This window comes from Rutidosis leptorrhynchoides, chromosome 1, assembly GCF_046630445.1.
Source record: "Rutidosis leptorrhynchoides isolate AG116_Rl617_1_P2 chromosome 1, CSIRO_AGI_Rlap_v1, whole genome shotgun sequence".
Taxonomy (NCBI): domain Eukaryota; kingdom Viridiplantae; phylum Streptophyta; class Magnoliopsida; order Asterales; family Asteraceae; genus Rutidosis; species Rutidosis leptorrhynchoides.
The window spans coordinates 525,369,048-525,390,721 of NC_092333.1; the positions used below are offsets into that span (position 1 = coordinate 525,369,048).

Genomic DNA, 21,674 nt, shown 5'->3' on the forward strand with positions numbered 1-21,674 from the left:
AATGTCACTTTTTTATAATATAGTTCTAGATTTCTTTCAATGTAGCTCTTTTTTGGGATTAACCCAAGTATCTCACTTGATTTGAGAGCCGATTAATCACAGAACGATCACCCGTTTTACAGGAAGCTCGAAGTCGTCACGGTTTAACGTTCGTGGCCACAAAGAGATATAGTTTTTCTCTCAAGATTCAAACTGGGACTTTTAGGTATTTTTACCCATAAAAAGCATGTTTTTACCACTAGGTCACTCTCTCTCCTTTTAATTGGACTTCTAGTAGACACATGGAGTTTCTTTTTAATTAGACGTTGTTGTTGCAAAATTCATTATTATTTTTTTTTATTTTTTTTTCTAACACTTTGCTAGTTTTTTTAATAAAATCATCGTCATTCATAAATTTTTTTTTAAAGGAACATCAACCTAGCAATATCGTTGCGTTTTTTACAACTATACATTATTATTATTATCATTATTATTTATTACTGTACAAATTAGTGTATCATAATTTGTTGGGATTATATATTGGAATGCCACCACTGTTTATTGTTTTGTGTTTGTAGACCACCCATATTTAAAAATGATTCGTAGGCTATCTAAATTTGTTCATATGTTGTTACATATATATTAAATCCGACAAAAATCTCTTTGTAAAAAATTATAAAAAATTCTTGTCTATTTGATATGAACTAATATTCATATGAATAATATTAATTAAGAATAACTTAGTTATTTATGTTATTTTTTATATTTTTCTAATGAAATTTTATTCATATTTGGTACGTACAGAAGAACATGAATTTGAATTACCTACAAAATAATTTTCAAATGTAGGTGATCTATAAACATGAAAAAGTAAATTTGGTTAACCTACGAAAATCATTTTTAAATATTAGTAGCTTGAAATTACAAAATGATAAACTTGGATGCTCTCTTAATATACAATGAGAGGTGATTCTCATACACCAATTTTTAATTCATGTACATTTTTGTTTCATGAACTTACAGTTATGCTCCTAAATTAATCTAGTAAGTTGAACTTATATTATTAATCTAAACATAATTAACATATTATTAATCTAAACATAATTAACAGCAAAATAGATAGATAAATTAGGTGTACATATATAATTATATAATCTTTATAATTTCTTCAATAAAAAAAGAAAAGAAAAAGAGGCAACTTTTTAAAACATGTAAATAAAGTCATCAATCAGCACAGACTACTAAATGACTTGCGATCAAAATTATTCAAAATCGCATAAACCCTGACACCCTTTCTCAACAAATCGCAATGGCTAGAGTTCATCCTGGAAACCCGCCCTTCCGAATTCCCGATGACCGATCAAATTTCGATCATGAAAGAACACAAACTTACGCTAAGGTTCCTCGCGGCCGTGGCGGCGGTGGTCGTGGTGGTGGTAGAGGACGTGGTGATTTTTGCTGTTTCCGGTGCGGTCAGCCCGGTCACTTTATTCGTGACTGCCCGCTACCTGGTTATAGTTATCATGATTATCGGAGGTTAATTTTTTATTACTTTTGAATTATGTTGATTAATTATACTCTACTTCGTACATTATATTAATACTACTAATATTTTAATTGATGATTTGTGTGATATGCGTATGGTTTGTTAATGCAACCAGTTTATAAGTTATTTGACATACAAGTTATATTCAAAATAGAAATGTACTTTTCGTTTTGCCCTAATTACACAAATTATTCAAATTAGTCACATAGGAATGTTAACTGGCTTATCAAGTCATCTGGTTACATAATGTGACTCAAATGTGACAAGATATAGATGTCTGATGGCTTACTGAGACTTAACATAGTAAGATATGTACGTCAAAATTAGTTATCCATCGAGACTTGGATTAAATAAGGGTGTGTTTGTTTACCTCTTAATTAAGTGGTTGAGCGCTGAATGTCAGAGCGTTTGTTTCTGACCTCTGAATGACAGATGATGTTGAACCATTCAGAGCTGGAGTTATATTAAGCACTAATATTCCTTTTAAATTATACTAAAAACACTCATTAAACACTTATATTGTGGTTTTTATTCATGTCAAAGGCTAACAAGGTAATTTTACATCATTCACATTAATCGTTCAAATGATTATCGTCATTCAGAAGCAATTTCATTCGGAACCTTTGAATCATTCAGTTTTATCAAACGCACCCTAACTCATTTATACATGCAGAGACTGCAGAGCTGCTCAAACGAGTTCAGAACCGCCAGAGCTATTTCCTAAAGAGTTGCCTCAAAAGGGTTTTGAAGTAATTATGTTAGAACAGAAGATAGAGACGAAAGAAACAGAACTACAATTGCGTGACCAAGAGATAGAGAGTCTGAAAAGTCGATTGAAGGATGCCACATCCGAATTAAGTTCTTCAGAAGAAAAGAATAGAGAAATGTTGCTAAAGATGAACGAGGTTGAAAAGGATTTAAAAGGATGCAAAACGAAGTTGGCAACTGAGATTAGTGCGAATAAGGAGATAACTCTGAAGTGGAGTCGTTTGAATAATCAGTTTAGTGAAACGAAGAGTGAGTTGTGTGAGAAGATAAAGGAGCTTGAAGAAGCAAGTTTGACTGCGGATGCGGATAACATGATGTTAAAGGTGGAGGCGGATCAATGGAGGAAAGCAGCAAAAGCTTTAACTTATGTTTTGGTTGGAGGTGCAGATATATGTTCTAAGACAATCGAACTTGATCCTATTGTTTCGTATTACAATAATCGTGCTGCTAAAAGAATGGCACTTGGAAAGATAAGGAAAGCTTTAGATGACTGCAGAATTGTAACTCGATTAGATCCCGGATTTCTTAAGGTCTGCTTGACCGCTGGAAAGTAAGATTTTTGGCTATGTTCTTTTTCATATTACTATTGTTTGAAGCAATATTACCCTTTTAAGATATTTGTCTGCTTAATGTGGACTTATAGGCCTATATTGGTATTCATCATAGATATTTGTATCATTTTACATGTCTTGTGTTTCTTAGCTGTCATCTGGTTCTTGGAGAACTCGATGAAGCACGAAAGAATTACAAAATGTGCTTGGATTCTGTAATGATTTGCTTGGATAGAAGGCTTACTATTGAGGTATCTGATGGCCTGCAAAATGTTGAGGTACCACATACAACTTAAGAACTATAAATAATCATGTAATATGGATTTTTATATTTCTGTGCTTGTCTGGATTTAGAGATTGTATATGTATGCTACCATTCATGTGTCTCAGTATCTGTATGGGTTAATTGAATATTATTCCCTTACATCAGCATCTGATTTGGTGTTTTTCTGACTGACAGAAAGTGGTTAGTTGTATCAACCAGTCAGATGATCTTTTGCAACAAAAAAGCATCGAGTCAGCAACTAAGGCGTTGGAGGTTATTACTGAAGCTTTATCAATAAGTCGCTATTCAGAGAGGCTACTTGAAATGAAAGGGGAGGTTCTATTTATGGTAATTGTCATTTCAACTTACAGAATATCATTTATAATGTGATCCTTTTTACGTTACTTTAACATGTGACATTCAAAGTTGTATATTTCATATGTGGAATGTTACAGCTGCTAAAGTATGAAGAAGCGGTTCAAATGTGTGAGCAAACACTTGTCATTGCTGAAAAGAATTGTGCCACCTCAGCTGATTGTAATGACATGTCAGATGATGATCGAAAGAAACCATTGAAGCTTTGGAGATGGAGCTTGATGTCTAGGTGTTACTTTCGTATGGCTAAGTTTGACTTGGCTCTTGCGTTTATTGAGAAATATGAGCTACTAGGGCCATCTGAAACGAAGTAATAACCATACTTACATGCATATATATATATATATATATATATATATATATATATATATATATATATATATATATATATATATACATTACATTTATAAATAAATATCAATTATTATTATTAAAACTATGATATGATGCTTGTTATTAAAGTTAATATGTCCTACCCCCATTCTAGGACTAAGGGACCACTCTATGCTTCTGCTGCCACTATTCGTGAACTTCTCAACTATAAGGTATGCAACAAAATATGTTTTTTTTTTTTTTTTTTTTTTTTTTTTTTTTTACTATTTATATTGTTTTAAGAGTTGAATTTGTCTACCAGTTGTTGCAGCCATCTGTTGCAGATTCACTTTAAACACAAATATTTGTGGCAATTTTTCTATGAATTTTAGTAGTAATTCACTCATAATTGCTGGAATATGACAGTTTTAAGACGTGATTTTTTTCAAATATTTCACTAGGTAGCCCGTTGTAGGTGAATTTTTCAAATATTTAACCTTGTAATTGATTTTGCCTTCATGTGATATACAGGCCTACTATGCAGATAAAGTGTGTTTTCTTTCCAAAATTAAACATTTCTTAATTTTTTTTTTTTTTTTTTTTTTTTTTTACTAGAACGCAGGAAATGAAGCTTATAAAGGTGGGAAATACAGAGAAGCATTGAAGCATTATAGTAATGCTATAACGCGGAGTATTGAATCAAGATCTTTCACTGCTATCTGCTTATGCAATCGTGCTGCTGCACACCAAGCTTTGGGTGAAGTTACTGATGCTATTGCAGATTGCAATCTTGCTATTGCTCTTGATGGTGATTACATGAAGGTCTGTACTAAATATATATCTATGAAACATTGCAGCAATTGTATATGTTCTTCATGTTACTTATAATGTATAAGCGTCATCATAGTTATATGATATTAATCTATTATTGTTGTAATTAAACAAACTTACAGAGTGTCATGTTTATTTACAGGCAATTTCAAGGAGAGCAAATTTACTTGAGAAGATAAGAGACTATGAGCATGCGTCTCTTGATTTCAAAAGGCTCATTTCACTTCTAGAAAAGTCCAGTGAAACGAAGCGTTTGGAAGATTTAGCAGTAGCTCGTCAACGACTTTCTGCAGTGAAAAGAAACATGAAGCTGAGAACGTCTTTAAATCTTTACCTCATCTTGTAAGTCTGCATTGCATATATCAGTTTGTAATTTGTATCATATTCATTGTATAACTTATAACTGTTGTATCTTCATTTACTATTCTTGGTAGGGGATTAAAAGGATCAGCATCTGGTTCAGACATCAAAAAAGCATATCATAAAGCGGCACTTAAACATCATCCAGACAAGGTTCTATTTTTTGTGTTTATTCAAAAAATAATAATAATAAAAAAATTAAACTGATCGTCTGTAAATGCAGGCGGGTAAGTTTTTAGCAAGAAGTGAGAGTGGAGCAGATGGGCATATTTGGAAAGAGATATTCACAACGATACATCGAGATGCTGACAAGCTATTTAAGATAATTGGAGAAGCATATACTCTACTTTCTGACGCCAACAAGGTTACGTTTCTTGGTTTTTTACTTTTTACATGCTACTTTTTTACTGCTGCGTTTCTGTTTTATACGTAAAAATTGAGTAATTGAGGTCCAGAATTGACTTTTTAATGCAGAGGTTTGAGTATAATCTTCAAGAGGAAATGAAGGATGACTTCGATTGGTAACTTGTAAATTACGTCATGTACGTTTCTTTCTTTTTTTTCGGATCAAGCTCCGCGTTAAGATTATGAAGGGGGAAGCTCGGTGTTGGAAGTTAAAACGGTTGGGGTAAAATGTTTAATTTATAATTTATAATTTATAATTTGTTCTGTCACGTCCTGCTAGGAACTGAATGTATAAAAGAAGGGTGTGATGACGGATAAAGCTGTACAGTGTTTATCTGCAAGTGTAACTTAATCAAGGTGTTTATGCTTTAGTGTGGGTTTGGTTATCGTTTGAGACGAGTAATTATTCTAGTTTATCTATTATTAAACTTGATTTGGTTCCGCTATGGATCGGTTTTGGATTTTATACGTTGGTTTATTAGTCAAGTCTTTTGGTTTATAACTGAATTTTGTTTTGGCCGAGCAGACATATTTGGGGTTAGGGATGACATCGGGCCGGGTTTGGGCCGGGTCAACATTATTCGGACCCGGACCCAATTAAGAAATCATGTCTCAAACTCAGATTCATACTTGGTGGTTCCACATTACTTAGTAACTATCAGGTTATCGGGTTTCCCCATAGGTAATTGGGGATCCCCATTTACTTATTAACTCTTGTAGCTTATATTATTAATTTTTATAAAATAATTTTTATTATTGTTATTATTGAAATTGAAATCTTCATGAGGTCGGGTATATGGGCTGAGTATGCGAGTTTGTATCTAAACCCATCTCCAGACCCGAACCCCCAAAAAAATTTAAACCATTTTTATATCCGGCTGTAGACCCGAATACCCGAACCCGAACCCGAACCTAGCCCATAAGTGTCGGGCTTCGGGTTTACCTACTGGGTAGAAAATGTGTACATACTAGATTGACAGTTACTCTTAGTCACTATACAGTATACACACTAGACCCACTCCGAGTATTCTTAGTCTATGTAATCGATAACCACTATTAACCTGTAGTTGAACTGTGAACATATTGAGATCCACCCAGTTTATGTACAGACTGTGACCCACTTTGAGTCTTTGTATAGACTAAGAGTGGCTGAGAGCAACTCTTCGGTCTGTGTAAAGCTCGAGAGCCACTCTTAATCTATTTACAAACCGAGAACCACTCTCGGTCTTCGTAAAGATTGAGAGTATCATCATAAACAATATCCAAGTATGGTATTATTATAAGGGAAGTATGCTCGGTCTCATGAATGAAATGGGTGCAAATTGCAAGTGCTATGGTATTACATATGTAATTTAGTATAGTTATAAAGTGCATCAGTAGAATGTCCATATTACAAAATGCAGATCTAATTGGAACTTTAAATAGATAGATGTTCATATATATAATAGGAACATAATAACATCGCTTTTTTTTTTTTTTTTTTTTTAAATGTAAATGTACTATATAAGAGTATACCTGTCTAGATTGGTTCTGTAATTGAAGAGGATTTGATTTTTATAAATTTAATAATATTGGTGTTACGTGTATAATAACTGTGTTGGGGAAAACAAAATTGTATTAATGATTTAATTATTGCTAAACTAAACAAAGTCACTCCTTACAGTATGGAGTATGTACTTGACCATTTCTTCTTCTACATATGTTCAAGACCACTGTCACTCAATGAGAGAACATCGGTTGTCTTAATTTAGTTACTATTCAGCATTTACCAAACATAGAAAAAACATAATTCAGATTGTTGAATCCGTATTCATCGCTATTGCTATTGTTGTACTTATTACTTGCTTATAAAGATCCGTAAGTGCATACTTGTATAACTTCATAACTCACAAACACACTCGTTTATATACCTTCGAGTTTATATCCCAATTAACCATGACAAACACAAATCTATTATCTCTTTTATTCACTTATTTCATTGTTTCATCTCTTTGTTTCTTAGCGATATGCAATGCTGCAGACAGTAAGGATTACATATTACATATTACTTTTAATTTTCTTGTTCAACAACAATGTACATATACAATATTATGTATCAATGTTTACATTTATGTCTCTATGTGTATGATAAGCTAAATGAAATCAAATGTAGAATAAGTAATGAATTGTTTCTAAAGGTGATCTTTTTTTAAAGTTTTTTTGAACACCCAAGAAACTACACCTAAAATGGTAAAAGTGATTATATATGCCATCTCTATATGCTGCCATCTTTATCACCATTTGATACCCAACTTTAGTGTGTTATTATGATTTATAAGATTCAAATGTATGCAGGCGATGAACATGAGTACAACTACGATGAAGGGTCGTCAGAAGGACCAGAGAAATGGGGATCTCTTACTTCCGAGTGGAAAACTTGTTCAAATGGAAAATCTCAATCTCCTATTAACATCGATACCAAAAAAACAAAGGCGCAAGCAAGTGACTTGAAAAAGGCTTACAAAGAAGCTCCCGCCAAAATTTCTAACGAAGGTCATGCTATCGTGGTATGCTCATTAGTTACTACGTTATTACACACACAAATATATATCAACGATTATCATCATTATATATCGCGTGGGTGGTTTAGTCCCCTGGGTGATCCCATACTGCTGTTCAAAAAAATGCATATATTGTTAATCTTAATGTTTTTAAATTTTGTACTCTTTTAGGTGGAATGGGACGGAGATGCAGGAGGCATAGAAGTGAACGGTTCAACATATAAGCTAGTACAATGTCATTGGCATACTCCTTCTGAACACACTATTGATGGGAAACAGTATGTTCTTATCACTTTTTAAGAACTTGTGTTGTAGTAAAGGTCTAAAGTTTAATTGGTTTATTGTTATTTATGTATAGGTATGATGCGGAACTACATTACGTTCATAAGAATGAAAAGGATCAATTGGCAGTTGTTGGCATTCTTTATGAAGTTGGAGACTCTGATCCTTTTCTTGAAAATGTATTGATCTTTATTGGTCTAAATGTATTATAAATAATGAAACATTTAGAGATTTTTGTTACGATACGAATGTTTATTTCAAATCGACAATTTAAACTTTGTAGGCGATCAAAGATAAGATCAAAGCACTTGACAAGGATGGGAATGATTTGGGAAAAATAATTGCTGCTAAAAGTTCAAGTGACAAGAACAAGTTTTTTAGGTATTTTGGTTCTCTAACAACACCTCCATGCTCAGAGGGTGTCATTTGGACAGTTGCAGAAGATATTAAGTCTATTTCAAAAGATCAAATCCAATTGCTAAAAGGACCTCTTGAAAAGGTAAATCTTGTAATATGAAGTGTGTCAAAACTTCATCTTTTTCCTATGAGTTATTATGCTTGACTCTAGATTTTTTTTTTTTTAATTATAATATTTATAGTCATTTCAAGAAAATGCAAGGCCTGTTCAAGATCTTAATGGAAGAATAGTTACAGTATTTGAAGTTAAAGAGTAAGCTTTCTTACCCTATGTAATTTGGATTAAGTTTTTCTATAATTTTTATTTTGATTTGATTTGCAGTGATAATATGTTTTTTAAATTAGGTTTTAATACTCTAGTTTATCACATGAATAGTAATTGATCCTAAAGCACCCTATAATTGGTTGTCTTTACATCGGTTTTGCAGGGACGATGATGATGATGATGACGACGATGTAAAAGAAGACTCGGATAGCAGTGGAGCTGATTCATCAATATTCAAGCTAAGGAATGGGATCATAATCGCTACGATGTTTCAACTTTTTTTCTCTTTATTATTTTAAGCGTAGGAATCGCATAAATTCAAATGTTATCATTGTCCGGTTTTTGCATAATTTTTTTCTAATAAAGTTATAGTAATAATTTAGCTATTTGACACAAACAATATGTGTTGATTTATTACAAGTATAGGTAGGATCCATGACATTTCGTAAATTCAAGGTTGTAATATTCAACACTCATCTGTTTCGTATGGATAACTGAAACATATGCAACCTTTAAAAAATCATTATATAACATTTTTTTTTTTTTTTGCTAACGACGGCCCCTGTACACAATGGCGGAGCTAGGGGGTAGCTTGGGGGTGTTGAGCTACCCCCAAGTGAATCACCGACAACAAATACCATATGTTAATTTTTGTCAATTGTTTGTGAGCACCCCTCATAAGTGCATAGCATACTACATACCAACTATTTATTTTATTTGTCTAGTCTAAATGGGCTAGCATATTCAATTTGTATATCATATACTACAATTTTAAATGAGATCCCCTTATTCGTATGACGTATCATATAGTCCAATTGTTTATGGACTTCTTAATTTTAGTTTCATTAGTATATTAGTTTAAAGGGCTCATTACCCATAAATATTAAACCTCAATTTTATACCTCTGTACTAAATTAGGTGTTACTATATAGATATTGAAGATTTTGGAATACTCTCTGCCGTAACTACAATTCTACAAGGACATGCGTTTGAATTTTGTAAGTGTAATTCTACAAACTTTAATCTTTATTATTCTTCTTCTTTATTTGATTTCAATTTTCATGTATCATTTATTATTATATTTTTACAATTTTACCAACGATTAAAGTATTAAACTAAATGCTACTGGACTATTTATGAACTTTGTTATTATTTCCTATTAGTAATTAGTCTTTATAGATATTACAATTGTTTTTTGTTTTTCAAATTTGAATTATTAATTGTGTTAGATTTGGAGTATTAATTACATGTATGATTTGGTTCAATGATCTTAGGTTAAACATGGCTCGAAAAAGAACAATGTTTGATTTCTTTAAACCTAGTGATGATCACCAATCACAACAAGAAGTAGATAATGTTAGGGAAGATGTTGCAAAAAAATCACAATCACAGGTTGATGATGATTATATTATGGATGAATCCCCTAGAGTTGAAAGTGAGAAAAATGATGCTTCAAATTAAGGGGAGTTAAATTTAGATTCATTAGTTCGAGATCCTGGCTTACGACCTTCATTCATGGACATATGTAAGTTAGCAAAAACGTTCTATCCATTAGACTTTACAGAGCAAGAGATGATCCACCTAAAACACGAGTTGCAACATTATGAGCTAGATGTGCCTAATCATCCAGAGTTAAAAAAGGTTCAAACTGCTGCTGAGTTATGTAGAGGCCTACGAGAAACTGAGAAGTCAGAAATGTATCCTTTGATTGATAGATTGATTCGTCTTATATTAACTCTTCCTGTTTCAACTGCCACAAGTGAAAGAGCTTTCTCATCAATGAAAATTGTTAAAACAAGGCTTCGTTGCAGCATGGGTAACGATTTTCTTAAAAATAGCTTGATTCTTTACATTGAGAGAGACATTGTAGAAACACTTTCAATAGATGAAATAATAGATGATTTCGCTACCAAGAAACGTAGACGTGTTCGACTTCAAATGCCAAAGGTATAATATTAAACAACTAACTAGTTAGTGTATGTTTATACATATTTAACTTATACAATTATTATAACTTTTTTATAGGTTACTCAACGAGACAACGGATCGACGCGCGTTAGATATCAATCTATTTTTTTGATGATTTCTTTTGGAAAAAACTTGTTCTTATTTAAGAATGGTGGTCGTTTACGTCCTTTTGTAATGATACATTGTTATTATATCTAGATGGATTTGTTATCGTTGATCGTCTATTACGTAAATGGAATGTTTATTATCGATAGAGTAATTATATTAATTTTTTTATCGTATAAGCAACCCCTATCATGAAATCCTGACTTCGCCTCTGCCTGTACAATCATATCACCGCCACAATAAAGTTAATTACTAACTGTCATGTACAATCACTTTAAACGTACTAACGAGAACTCTTAAGGCTATCGTTAACAAAATCCTTATAAATATAGCAGACTATTTCTAAAACCACCTAAAAATATCAATCAAGTTGATAAATACGTATACAAGAAATATTTGTACGCATTTAAAGGGGTGTCGATGGTAAATGGTAAGAACAAATTTAAAGAACACATCAAAAGCCTCGTTTATATCGATCATTTTAGACATGTATACTTAGTTTTACCTACATGTGTTTTGGCTTTTTGAACACTTGTAAACTGATGAATGAAAAATATAAAAACGTACTATTCTTTCAATTTCTTTTTTACACCCTTATGTATCCATATGTTTACACTTTTAACCTCATAAGTAATTTTTTCTTTAATCTATGACATCTTTTCAATGCCATTTTATCAACAGCTTCTTTATATATCATTTTACTTTTTCAATTTCTTATAATCTTACGATATCCTTGAGATATGGTATGTTACATAAATGACAACACTTGTGAAAGAAAATAAACGTTTTTATTTATTTCGAAAAATAAAATACTACTCGTATTACACGAAGGAGGCATGACTTTTTCATGTATTACACGATGAGAAATGGAAGAACTGTCAACATGAAAGACTCGTATGTGAATGTTGCGATACCCGAATACGTTATGTCTTTCTCCTTAAACTTCTCGGTTAGCCCCTACATCACGCGATCACATAAGACTCGAAGAATTGATAACGACCCACTCTACTCTACTACAATTATTAAATACTATATAGTGTCCATGTTTCTAATACAAATACTTGATGAATATTTTTATAGAAAAACCACTCCGGGAAAAGGTTCAAAAGATAAAAAAAAATTGACGAATTTGACCTTAATGTACAGTACTCAAAATGAAATGTTTTAAACCAAAAAAACAATTCACCAGCCTAGAAAGATTATATATTTATGGAAAAGGTAAAATGTACTGTAGTTTCACAAATAGCTTTTCCTTGATTTATACAATAGTTCATATGAATAATTTATATTTTCGTGCTACATACCTTAACAATTAGGCAACACCTGAAATTAAAAAATGAGATGAATAGGTTAGGTTATAATTAGAAGTTACAAGAAGATATATCTGATTGAAAATCGTAATGAGGGATAATATGGTTACAAAGTGGGGACGTACTCGATGAAATTGTCGTAGTCGATGGCCTTGTTCGGACCACCGGACTTATCATACTTAGAGACGAGCAAATCCAAGACCATATGTGAAACAGCAAATCCAAGGCTCATCAGTGCCTCTCTCAATTCCCAGGTATCGATACGACCACTACGATCTCGATCAAATTTCTCAAAATTTGCCTGAAATTTATTAATTAGCGATACATAAGATTAAATGACCATTAATTAACATAATTAATATGTAGTAGTGAATATTGGTTAAATTCAATTTGATATATGTACCCTCCAATTCTGCAGACTGTAAAATACTTGAGTGAACTCCTTAGGTCCTGATATCACCAAAACGTACAACTCAACAATAATGTTCGTCTGTTTCTAAATAAGTCATGGCTTAAAGAGTGTCATGACATGCATGTGCATTTTTAAAAATATACAATTATTCTACTTTTTAACATTTAAATAAATTTACGTAAATTCGTCATACATAGAGGTTACTCCACATATATGATAAGTTGATAACTTTAAAGTGACATTTATTACAAAAAACAATACATACATTAAAGCAATTTAACAACAACCATAAACCTTTGTTAAAAAAATTCTTTTTTCTACTCTTGCGTTTGTAAAAACCAACCCAAGATATCATATAATAGTTGGATTATTTCACTTTCAAACTAAATTATCAACATATTTTATGATAGCCAAAAAATAATGTCATGAAATAATACTGTTAGACCATTTGATTAAAAAACATCCCCTTATATTTAATTACATAAATTTGGTAAATTACTGTGTACTCTTTTTAAGATGGACCGGATACGAAAATAAAAATGTGGACACGTTATCAGCTTTGGATAACTAATTAGGGATAATAAATTAATTTACCGATGTGTCTAGTGTTAGTGTTTGTAAACAGATACATAAGAAGACGAACGGTACGAATGCTAAAACTTTGATTGTACGAAGACAATGCTCGCTGCAGTTCTTTATCATCAATACGACCGCTTCCATCAATATCCGCCACCTGAAAACATGCAATCACGTTTGGATCCGTACCCGGTGGAAACGTGGACGGGACAAGGGCAGCTAACGGGCTTCCGTAATTGTTGTTTGGTGGTGGTGCAACACCGTAAGAGGCGGTGTAGGATTGCTGAGATGGTGGTGGAACACCGTATGAGTAGCCATGGTGGTTTTGTGGGTAAGACATGGTTTTTAATTGAGTGAGAAGCTTTTTAGTTTTGTGTCGAAATGTATAGAGAGACATGGGAGTGTAGAAGTTTATTAAATTAAATGATTTTTGACTTTTGAAGGCATTTGACTTCATTCTTATGTTTTGTGTGCCACGTATTGATGTTTTCATTCTATTTGATCTTATATTTTAAATTCTAAATTCTGTGATAATTTAATACGCTTATAACTACTTTTAGTGGTTTGATTTTTGATTAAGAATATTAATAATAAAGTGTAAGAACAAAGATGATAATGGAGAGAAAGAAAGAAACACTTTGTAAGTGTGAGAAATGGTGCAAGTTTAATGCTTGCATTCATGAGTATTTATAGCCTAAAATCTCAATATAAAAATTCATACTTTATGTACCAAAATTGACTATATGTATACACCAAAATTGACTATCCATATCTATATTATTATTATTATTATTATAACACTTCTCCTTGGATAGCAATTTTGTTTTGTTAAAGATCAACTATAAATTACTGCCTCGTTAAAAACATTGCTAAAGAAAACCCAGTGGGAAAAAACTTTAGCTAAGGGAAAAAGAGTGCATTATGGAGTTGACTCCCCCTCAAGTAGACATCGCTTCAGCTGTTACATCTTTTGAACATGTCTCATGCCATTGTTATGAACGTGTGTTCTGAAAATAGCAGTTGAAAGTGCTTTCGTGAAAAGATCAGCATAGTTTTTGCTGGATTGCACATATCTCATTTCAATCTGGTTGTCCTTAATGAGATTTTGAGTGTATGAGAAGAATCTAGGAGGTATGTGTTTTGTTCGGTCACTTTTGATGTACCCTTCTTTCATCTGTGCTATACAAGCTGCATTATCTTCATAGATAGTTGTTGAATTTTTATCGCGTTCTAGTCCACAAGAATCAGTAATGAGTTGTGTCATTGATCTCAACTAAAAATATTCCCGAGTAGCTTCATGTAATGCAATCACTTCGGCATGATTTGATGATGTAGCAACAAGTGTTTGTTTTTTAGAACGCCATGATATTGCAGTACCTCCATTTAGGAATACATATCCAGTTTGAGATTTAGCTTTATGTGGATCAGATAAATAACCTGCATCTGCATAACCAACCAAATCTTGTTTTGTTTCGTTAAAATAAAATAATCCTAAATCAGTAGTTCCTCGAAGGTATCGAAATATGTGTTTGATCCCATTCCAGTGTCTTTTGGTAGGAGCAGAGCTGAACCTTGCCAACAAATTAACTGCAAAAGAAATGTCAGGTCTTGTACAATTTGTAAGATACATAAGAGCTCCAATTGCACTAAGATATGGTACTTCTGGTCCATGAATATCTTCATGATCTTCACATGGACGAAATGGATCAACTTCAACATTGAGTGATCTAACAACCAATGATTTTGTTTTTAAAAATATTTTAAAATCTTTTCGGTATAAGTTTTTTATGTACAAGTAAACCATTAGGCATATGCTCAATTTGCAATCCAAGGCAATACTGATCTCTTTATTTATTCATATGATGTTATGATCATTGACATAAACAACTTACAATCACATATCCGGACATTGTTTTCTTAATAAGAACACATGTGCAAATAAGATTATTTGTCCCCTTTTCTTATCAAGTAATCACTTAATCGGGTATACCATATGCGATCCGATTGTTTCAACCCGTATAAAAACCTTTGTAATTTAATTGAGTACATTTCTTTGTGTTTTGCATTTGATGCTTCTGATACCTTAAATCATTCAGGTATCTTCATATATATATATATATATATATATATATATATATATATATATATATATATATATATATATATATATATATATATATATATATATATCACTATCAAGTGATCCATAAAGATCAGCAATAATAACATCCATGAGATGCATTTCTAGATTTTTAGAAACTGACAGGCTGATTAAGTATCTAAAATAATTGCATCCATAACAGGGGAATAAGTTTCATCATAATCAATTCCCGGTCTTTGAGAAAAATCTTGAGTTACAAGTCTAGCTTTATACCTTGTAACTTCATTTTTCTCATTTCATTTTTGCATAAAAATCCATCTATACTCCACATGTTTCACATCTTTAGGTGTGAGAACAATAGATTCGAAAACTTTTCTTTTATTGAGCGATTCAAATTCAGCTCGTATTGCTCTTTTCCAACGATCCCAATCGTGTCTGTTTTTCCATGACAGATTTTAGTTCTGGATCATCATCATCATTCATGATGTCATATGCAACATTATATGAAAATATCTCATCAAGATTTTTCATGTCATTTCAGTTCCATAATATTTTTTGAATGTGCATAATTGATTACAATTTCCGTATTGACATCATCAATCTCCTCTGCAGAAGGAGTATTGATTTGTGGTTCTTCTTGAACACTTTCTTTTACCTCATTATCAGCTGATTTTCTTTTTCGATGATTTTTATCTTTTGGAACCAATTGGTCTCCCACGTTTCTGGTGTGGCAAAGACTCACGAGTGACATTATTGCCAGCTTTTAGAATTTCAATTCTAGCTGAAGCATTTACTGCTAGTATATATGATTTAGTCACTCCTTTTTTTGTATCTGTAAATACATCAGGTAATTTATTTGCAAGTTCTTGCATATGTATTATTTTTGAACTTTCTTTTCGCATTCTTTTATGCGATAATCAAGATACATTAATTTATGTTCACATTATGAAACATCGTTTTCTTTATTTTTTATTTCTCCCCCTAATATAGGGAACAATTTTTCATTATAATGACAATCAGTAAAATGTGCTGTAAAAACATCACCCTCATGGGTTCAATATATCTTATAATTGAATATGTTTCGTATCCAACATATATATTCTCATCCTCTTTTGAGGACCCATTTTAGTGCTTTGTGGTGGTGCGATAGGAACATAAACCGCACAACCAAATGTTATAAGATGAAAAATATTTGGCTCTCGACCAAAATTAAGTTGGTAATGGAGAATATTTATGACTTGCACTTGGTTTAATGCGAATTAATATCGCGTCATGTAAATTTACATGTCCCCATATAAATATTGAGAGTTTTTTACTCATTACCAATTGTCTAGTTATTAGCTGCAAGCGTTTGTATATTGATTCAGCTAAACCAATTTTGTGTATGCACATGAGCAACTGAATGTTCAACAGCAATCCCTGTAGACATATAATAATCATTAAATGCTTGAGATGTTAACTCACCAACATTATCAAGTCTCATTCTTTTAATGGTGTAATCAGAATAATGTGTTCTCAATTTAATAATTTGTGCAAGAAACTTTGCAAATGCCATATTATGGCTTGATAACACACAAACATGAGACCATCCGCTAGATGCGTCTATTAGAACCATGAAATATCAAAATGGTCCACATGATGGATGAATTGGTCCATATATATAACCTTGAATTCTTTCAAGAAACATTGGTGATTCTTTCTCAATATTCTTTTCATTAATCACCATATTTGCTTGTCATTAATCACCATATGTGCTTTTCATTAATCACCATATGTGCTTTTCATCATATGCACTTTTCATCATATGCGCTTTTAATCATATGCGCTGTGCTTTTCATCATATGCACTTTTCATCATATGCACTTTTAATCATATGCGTTGCGCTTTTCATCATATGCGCTTTTCATCATATATCCTTTTCACCATATGCGCTTTTAATCATATGCGCTATGCTTTTCATCATATGCGCTTTTAATCATATGCGCTGCGCTTTTCATCATATGCGCTTTTATTCATATATCCTTTTCACCATATGCGCTTTTAATCATATGCGCTGTGCTTTTAATCATATGCACTTTTCATCATATGCGCTTTTAATCATATGCACTTTTTATCATATGCGCTTTTAATCATATGCGCTGCGCTTTTCATCATATGCGTTTTTCGGTGCTACATAGATATTTCTCATTTCTGGTTGTCATTGACTGATAATCATATTCATTATGATATATATCAGAGAAACTTAACAAATTTCTTTTTGATTTGAGAGAAAACGAGACATTATTTATTAGAAAATTCATACCATTTGATAACATGAATTTTGCCTTTCCCGTTTATTTTATCAAGTTTGCAATACTTGATATAGTATTTATAATTCCATTAGTTAATTTCAAATCAATGAAATATTTCTTAGATTTGATCATAGTGTGTATGTTACCACTATCTGCAATACATAGGTCTTTACCATTTAATTGATGTTGTATTTTAGCAAAATTCATACTAAAACTTCAAATAAGATAAGCAAATAATGAATAATATTTCTGCAAGATAATCAAATTATATTACCTGCAAATAAGTTACAATCTGAAGCACATAAAAGATAACACTTAATAAACATATATATGTTATGGTCTAAAATAATTTATTTAGGAGTGATACATAACAAGCTAGACATTTTAGAAAATTCAAACCATTCAAGTCTCAAGGTAGCTCAGGGTTTATTTAATCAAGATTTTTCAACAGATTCACTCTCGTTTTCTTTTCTTTTGGGACTTATTTGTAGAGCTAAACAAGATGTTCATGTATTCAAGAAATACTAGACTGATGATCCACGTTACCAGATCATTAATAAGAATCTCCAGGATTCTTATAAGAACGTCTACTAACATCTACAATTTTATTCTTTCATGGATCACCGTTATTTCTTGATAATTAATATCGTATCTATCTTTGAGTATTTTTCATAATACACTTGAATCTTCGATCATATAATATGTAGATTCTAAGGACTCGTCAATATGTTTGCTAAGAAAAATACTTGCTATTGCTTTCTCTTGTTCGGAACAACTGTTATTTTCATTTAGGGTTTCTAAAATACCGATTGATTCGAGATGTTTTTCTACATTCATAACCCATGTTAAGTAGTTGTTCCCATTTGATTCTAAAGGAGCAAATTTAAGCCTTTTCAAATTCGACATTTTCTATTATCAAAAAGATGAACAACGTAAATCATAATCAACTTCTATTCATAGACAAATAATAAAATGAAATTAGAATCATTTTAAATTCATAAGTAGCAAACAACAGAATAATGACATGATTACAAATGATAAAACCACAAGAGCAGGATAGACTATAGGTTCACCCCGTGGTATATTAGAAACATGATGATAGTTAGTATGACCAATACAATAGGAAAAATCATCCTTGTGTGAATCATCTTTACAAAAAAAAAAAAAAATTTGAGAGTAATAATCTGAGAAAATGAAGATTGATTTGTGAAAACGGAGATGTTTATTTTATATTTGAAAAAAATAGTCGTTGTAACGTCGTCAGGTGACGTTAACCACCGTTATGTATATATGACCGTTGTAACGTCGTTAGTTGATGTTAACGACTGTTATGTACTCGTTATATTAATAATAATTTTAATAAAAGAATTTTATTAGTATAAATATGATTACTATAAAATATATTTAGTATAAATACGTTTAGTATAAATACGAAGATTAATAGAATAAACATATTATGCATAAATAATAAATTTAAGAATAAATATTAGTATGCATGAAATAAATAATGATTAATTGCATAAGTAATCATAAATGTTAGATAACATAAATATAAATGTTAGTGAAGTTAATAAAAGTTAGATTACAGAAACATAATTCAGGCGGTATAACCGATCATATATAACATAAATATAAATGTTAGTGAAGTTAATAATAGTTAGATCACAGAAATATAATTCAGGCGGTATAACCGACCATATATAACATAAATATAAATCTTAGTGAAGTTAATAAAAGTTAGATTACAGAAATATAATTCAGGCAGTATAACCGACCATATATAACATAAATATAAATGTTAGTGAAGTTAATAAAAGTTAGATTACAGAAATATAATTCAGGCGGTATAACCGACCATATATAACTTAAATAACATAAATATAAATGTTAGTTATGATGATAATAATATTTACCTTACTAATAAATAATAGAAGATTTTGTTAAAGATTTTTATTTTTTTTATTATTACCTTGATTAGTGACTTGTGCTTGCTTAGATAAATCTTGATTATACGGAGCATTTCGTGCTGATAACGTGTTATAATTCAGTAGGCTTATAACTACCTTTAGTGGTTTGATTCTTGATTAAGAATATTAATAATGAAGTGTAAGAACAAAGATAATAATGGAGAGAAAGAAAGAAACACTTTGTAAGTGTGAGAAATGGTGCAAGTTTAATGCTTGCATTCATGAGTATTTATAGCCTAAAATCTTAATATAAAAATACATACTTTATGTACCAAAATTGATTATATGTATACACCAAAATTGACTATCCATATTATTATTATTATTATTATTATTATTATTATTATTATTATTATTATTATTATTATTATTATTATTATTATTATTATTATTATTATTATTATTATTATTATTATTATTATTATTATTATTATTATTATTATAACAAATTCTAAATTTTAATGGTTGGAGTTTTAAAATTCTTACAAGACCCAGATTCAAATTTTCTTTTTTTATAATCATAGTTATCCAACATCTAAGGTCACCACCATACACACTCAAAACAAGTGAAGTCCTCTTACAAGCATTATATTTTAGGTAGTCTAGAAAAATTGTCAAAAACAATTATTACTTCCTTTCCATAAGAAGTGTTAATTTTACCATTATTATTACAATTAATCATTAATCATTCATTGTTAAAATAATTTCAGTAAAACTTACTTTAAATATAATGATAAAACTGATATTCATCCAATTATTGATGGATTTAGGAATCATATATAGTCACATGTGTCGCTAGTTAAATAACTTGAAAATATTTACGCTATCTAATGGTGTCACTTAAAAAAATTTACACTATCCAGTAATATCACTAGTTAAAAATCTAAAAAAAGATTTCGTATTTTACTCATAATTTGTGCAACCACTAATATATAAGTAGATTCGCTCTTCCCGTCAAACCTATCTTAAATTCTAAAAAATTTGTTAGGGTCTTTTAAAATGCGACGAATATAGTAAAAGATAATATGTATTTGTGTAAAATTTCGCTTATCCAAGTATAGCCTAAAGAAAACTTGGTGCCTATATGATCTAAATTTAGAGAGGGATGGCACCCGCGGGTTGTGGACGCGGATCCACTACATTCATCACCCGCACCCACGGATTTTTTGAAGATCCATTAGCCCGCAAATCTTGGTTAACGGATTTATTTTTAGATCCATGCCCGTACCCGCGGATATTCGCGGGTTGCGGGTTCACCCGCGGATCTTATTCATGAAGTATATATGTAAACTAAATAATTCTAAAATTAAAAATAAATATAATTATATAATTCAAAGTAACATGAAAAACATCATTCAATCATATACCCATGTTTATGATATAATAAAGGGATTATCACCAAAAAGCCCATTTTTTTAACTTTTCTTGCGTGAGTGCCCAAAAAAAAAAACATTTGCCAATTTGCCCTTGCAAAGAGCAAGGTGCCTTGCTCCCTTGCGCCTTGCGTCCTTGCGACCTTGCTTCCACCTGGGAGCAAGGTGCCTCTTGCTCCCTTGCTCCAAGGTGGAAGCAAGTACGCAAAGTGCCTCTTGCTCCCTTGCTCCTAGTTGGAAGCAAGGGAGCAAGATACACCTTGCGTCCTTGCTCCCTGGTGGAAGCAAGGAAGCAAGAGGCACCTTGCTCCCAGGTGGAAGCAAAGGATCAAGAGGCACCTTGCTCCTTGCTCCCAGGTGGAAGCAAGGTCGCAAGGCGCAAGGCGCAAGGGAGCAAGACACCTTGCTCCTTGCGAGGGCAAATTGGCAACAACAAAAAAAAAATTTGGGCTCTCACGCAAGAAAGGTAAAATAATGCGCTTTTTGTTGATAATCCCTATAATAAAATGAGAAAACATATGTTAATTATACTTTTTTTATTAATATACGTAAAACTGCAATGTTTAAAATTAACCATCAAAATTTTGTTGCTAAACCTAATCATACAGGTTGACGAATTACTTATGTGATAGGTAAAAATTAAATTTATTAAGATGGCCTAATAAACGAAGACAG

General features: G+C 31.5%; 4 protein-coding genes across 4 annotated transcripts; 3 read left to right on the forward strand and 1 right to left on the reverse strand.

Annotated features, from left to right (window-relative positions):
- Window positions 1-1,229: 1,229 nt before the first annotated feature.
- LOC139877277 (uncharacterized) lies at window positions 1,230-5,833 on the forward strand. The gene is made up of 11 exons (XM_071864686.1): window positions 1,230-1,515; window positions 2,199-2,843; window positions 2,996-3,122; window positions 3,305-3,457; window positions 3,565-3,794; window positions 3,972-4,029; window positions 4,412-4,618; window positions 4,770-4,969; window positions 5,062-5,140; window positions 5,211-5,351; window positions 5,462-5,833. The coding sequence occupies exons 1-11, from the start codon at window positions 1,289-1,291 to the stop codon at window positions 5,510-5,512; spliced, it is 2,118 nt and encodes a 705-aa protein (XP_071720787.1). The 5' UTR covers window positions 1,230-1,288; the 3' UTR covers window positions 5,513-5,833.
- A 1,494-nt stretch (window positions 5,834-7,327) lies between these two features.
- LOC139841996 (alpha carbonic anhydrase 4-like) lies at window positions 7,328-10,357 on the forward strand. Its single transcript, XM_071832180.1, has 8 exons — window positions 7,328-7,415; window positions 7,727-7,938; window positions 8,104-8,210; window positions 8,291-8,393; window positions 8,498-8,713; window positions 8,814-8,884; window positions 9,060-9,164; window positions 10,171-10,357. The coding sequence occupies exons 1-8, from the start codon at window positions 7,328-7,330 to the stop codon at window positions 10,355-10,357; spliced, it is 1,089 nt and encodes a 362-aa protein (XP_071688281.1).
- Window positions 10,358-10,411: 54 nt separating this feature from the next.
- On the forward strand, window positions 10,412-10,849 carry LOC139842006 (uncharacterized). The gene has a single exon (XM_071832191.1). The coding sequence runs from the start codon at window positions 10,412-10,414 to the stop codon at window positions 10,847-10,849; it is 438 nt and encodes a 145-aa protein (XP_071688292.1).
- Window positions 10,850-11,821: 972 nt separating this feature from the next.
- On the reverse strand, window positions 11,822-13,607 carry LOC139842013 (calcium-binding protein CBP-like). Its single transcript, XM_071832196.1, has 5 exons — window positions 13,286-13,607; window positions 12,683-12,729; window positions 12,405-12,580; window positions 12,274-12,292; window positions 11,822-11,926 (listed from the first exon to the last, which is right to left on the reverse strand). The coding sequence occupies exons 1-5, from the start codon at window positions 13,605-13,607 to the stop codon at window positions 11,822-11,824; spliced, it is 669 nt and encodes a 222-aa protein (XP_071688297.1).
- Between the last annotated feature and the right edge of the window lie 8,067 nt (window positions 13,608-21,674).

What these genes read in the sequence shown, in the direction of transcription:
- LOC139841996 (XM_071832180.1), top strand. Translation starts at nt 7,328, where the DNA reads ATGACAAACACAAATCTATTATCTCTTTTATTCACTTATTTCATTGTT. An exon ending in GATATGCAATGCTGCAGACA is followed by an intron (nt 7,416 to 7,726) that starts GTAAGGATTACA and finishes AAATGTATGCAG; the next exon opens with GCGATGAACATGAGTACAAC. An exon ending in CTGATCCTTTTCTTGAAAAT is followed by an intron (nt 8,394 to 8,497) that starts GTATTGATCTTT and finishes TAAACTTTGTAG; the next exon opens with GCGATCAAAGATAAGATCAA.
- LOC139842013 (XM_071832196.1), bottom strand. Translation starts at nt 13,607, where the DNA reads ATGTCTTACCCACAAAACCACCATGGCTACTCATACGGTGTTCCACCA. An exon ending in CACTAACACTAGACACATCG is followed by an intron (nt 12,730 to 13,285) that starts GTAAATTAATTT and finishes TGGTGATATCAG; the next exon opens with GACCTAAGGAGTTCACTCAA. An exon ending in ACAGTCTGCAGAATTGGAGG is followed by an intron (nt 12,581 to 12,682) that starts GTACATATATCA and finishes AATAAATTTCAG; the next exon opens with GCAAATTTTGAGAAATTTGA.
- LOC139842006 (XM_071832191.1), top strand. Translation starts at nt 10,412, where the DNA reads ATGGACATATGTAAGTTAGCAAAAACGTTCTATCCATTAGACTTTACA.
- LOC139877277 (XM_071864686.1), top strand. Translation starts at nt 1,289, where the DNA reads ATGGCTAGAGTTCATCCTGGAAACCCGCCCTTCCGAATTCCCGATGAC. An exon ending in TTGATGGTGATTACATGAAG is followed by an intron (nt 4,619 to 4,769) that starts GTCTGTACTAAA and finishes GTTTATTTACAG; the next exon opens with GCAATTTCAAGGAGAGCAAA. An exon ending in TTAAATCTTTACCTCATCTT is followed by an intron (nt 4,970 to 5,061) that starts GTAAGTCTGCAT and finishes TATTCTTGGTAG; the next exon opens with GGGATTAAAAGGATCAGCAT.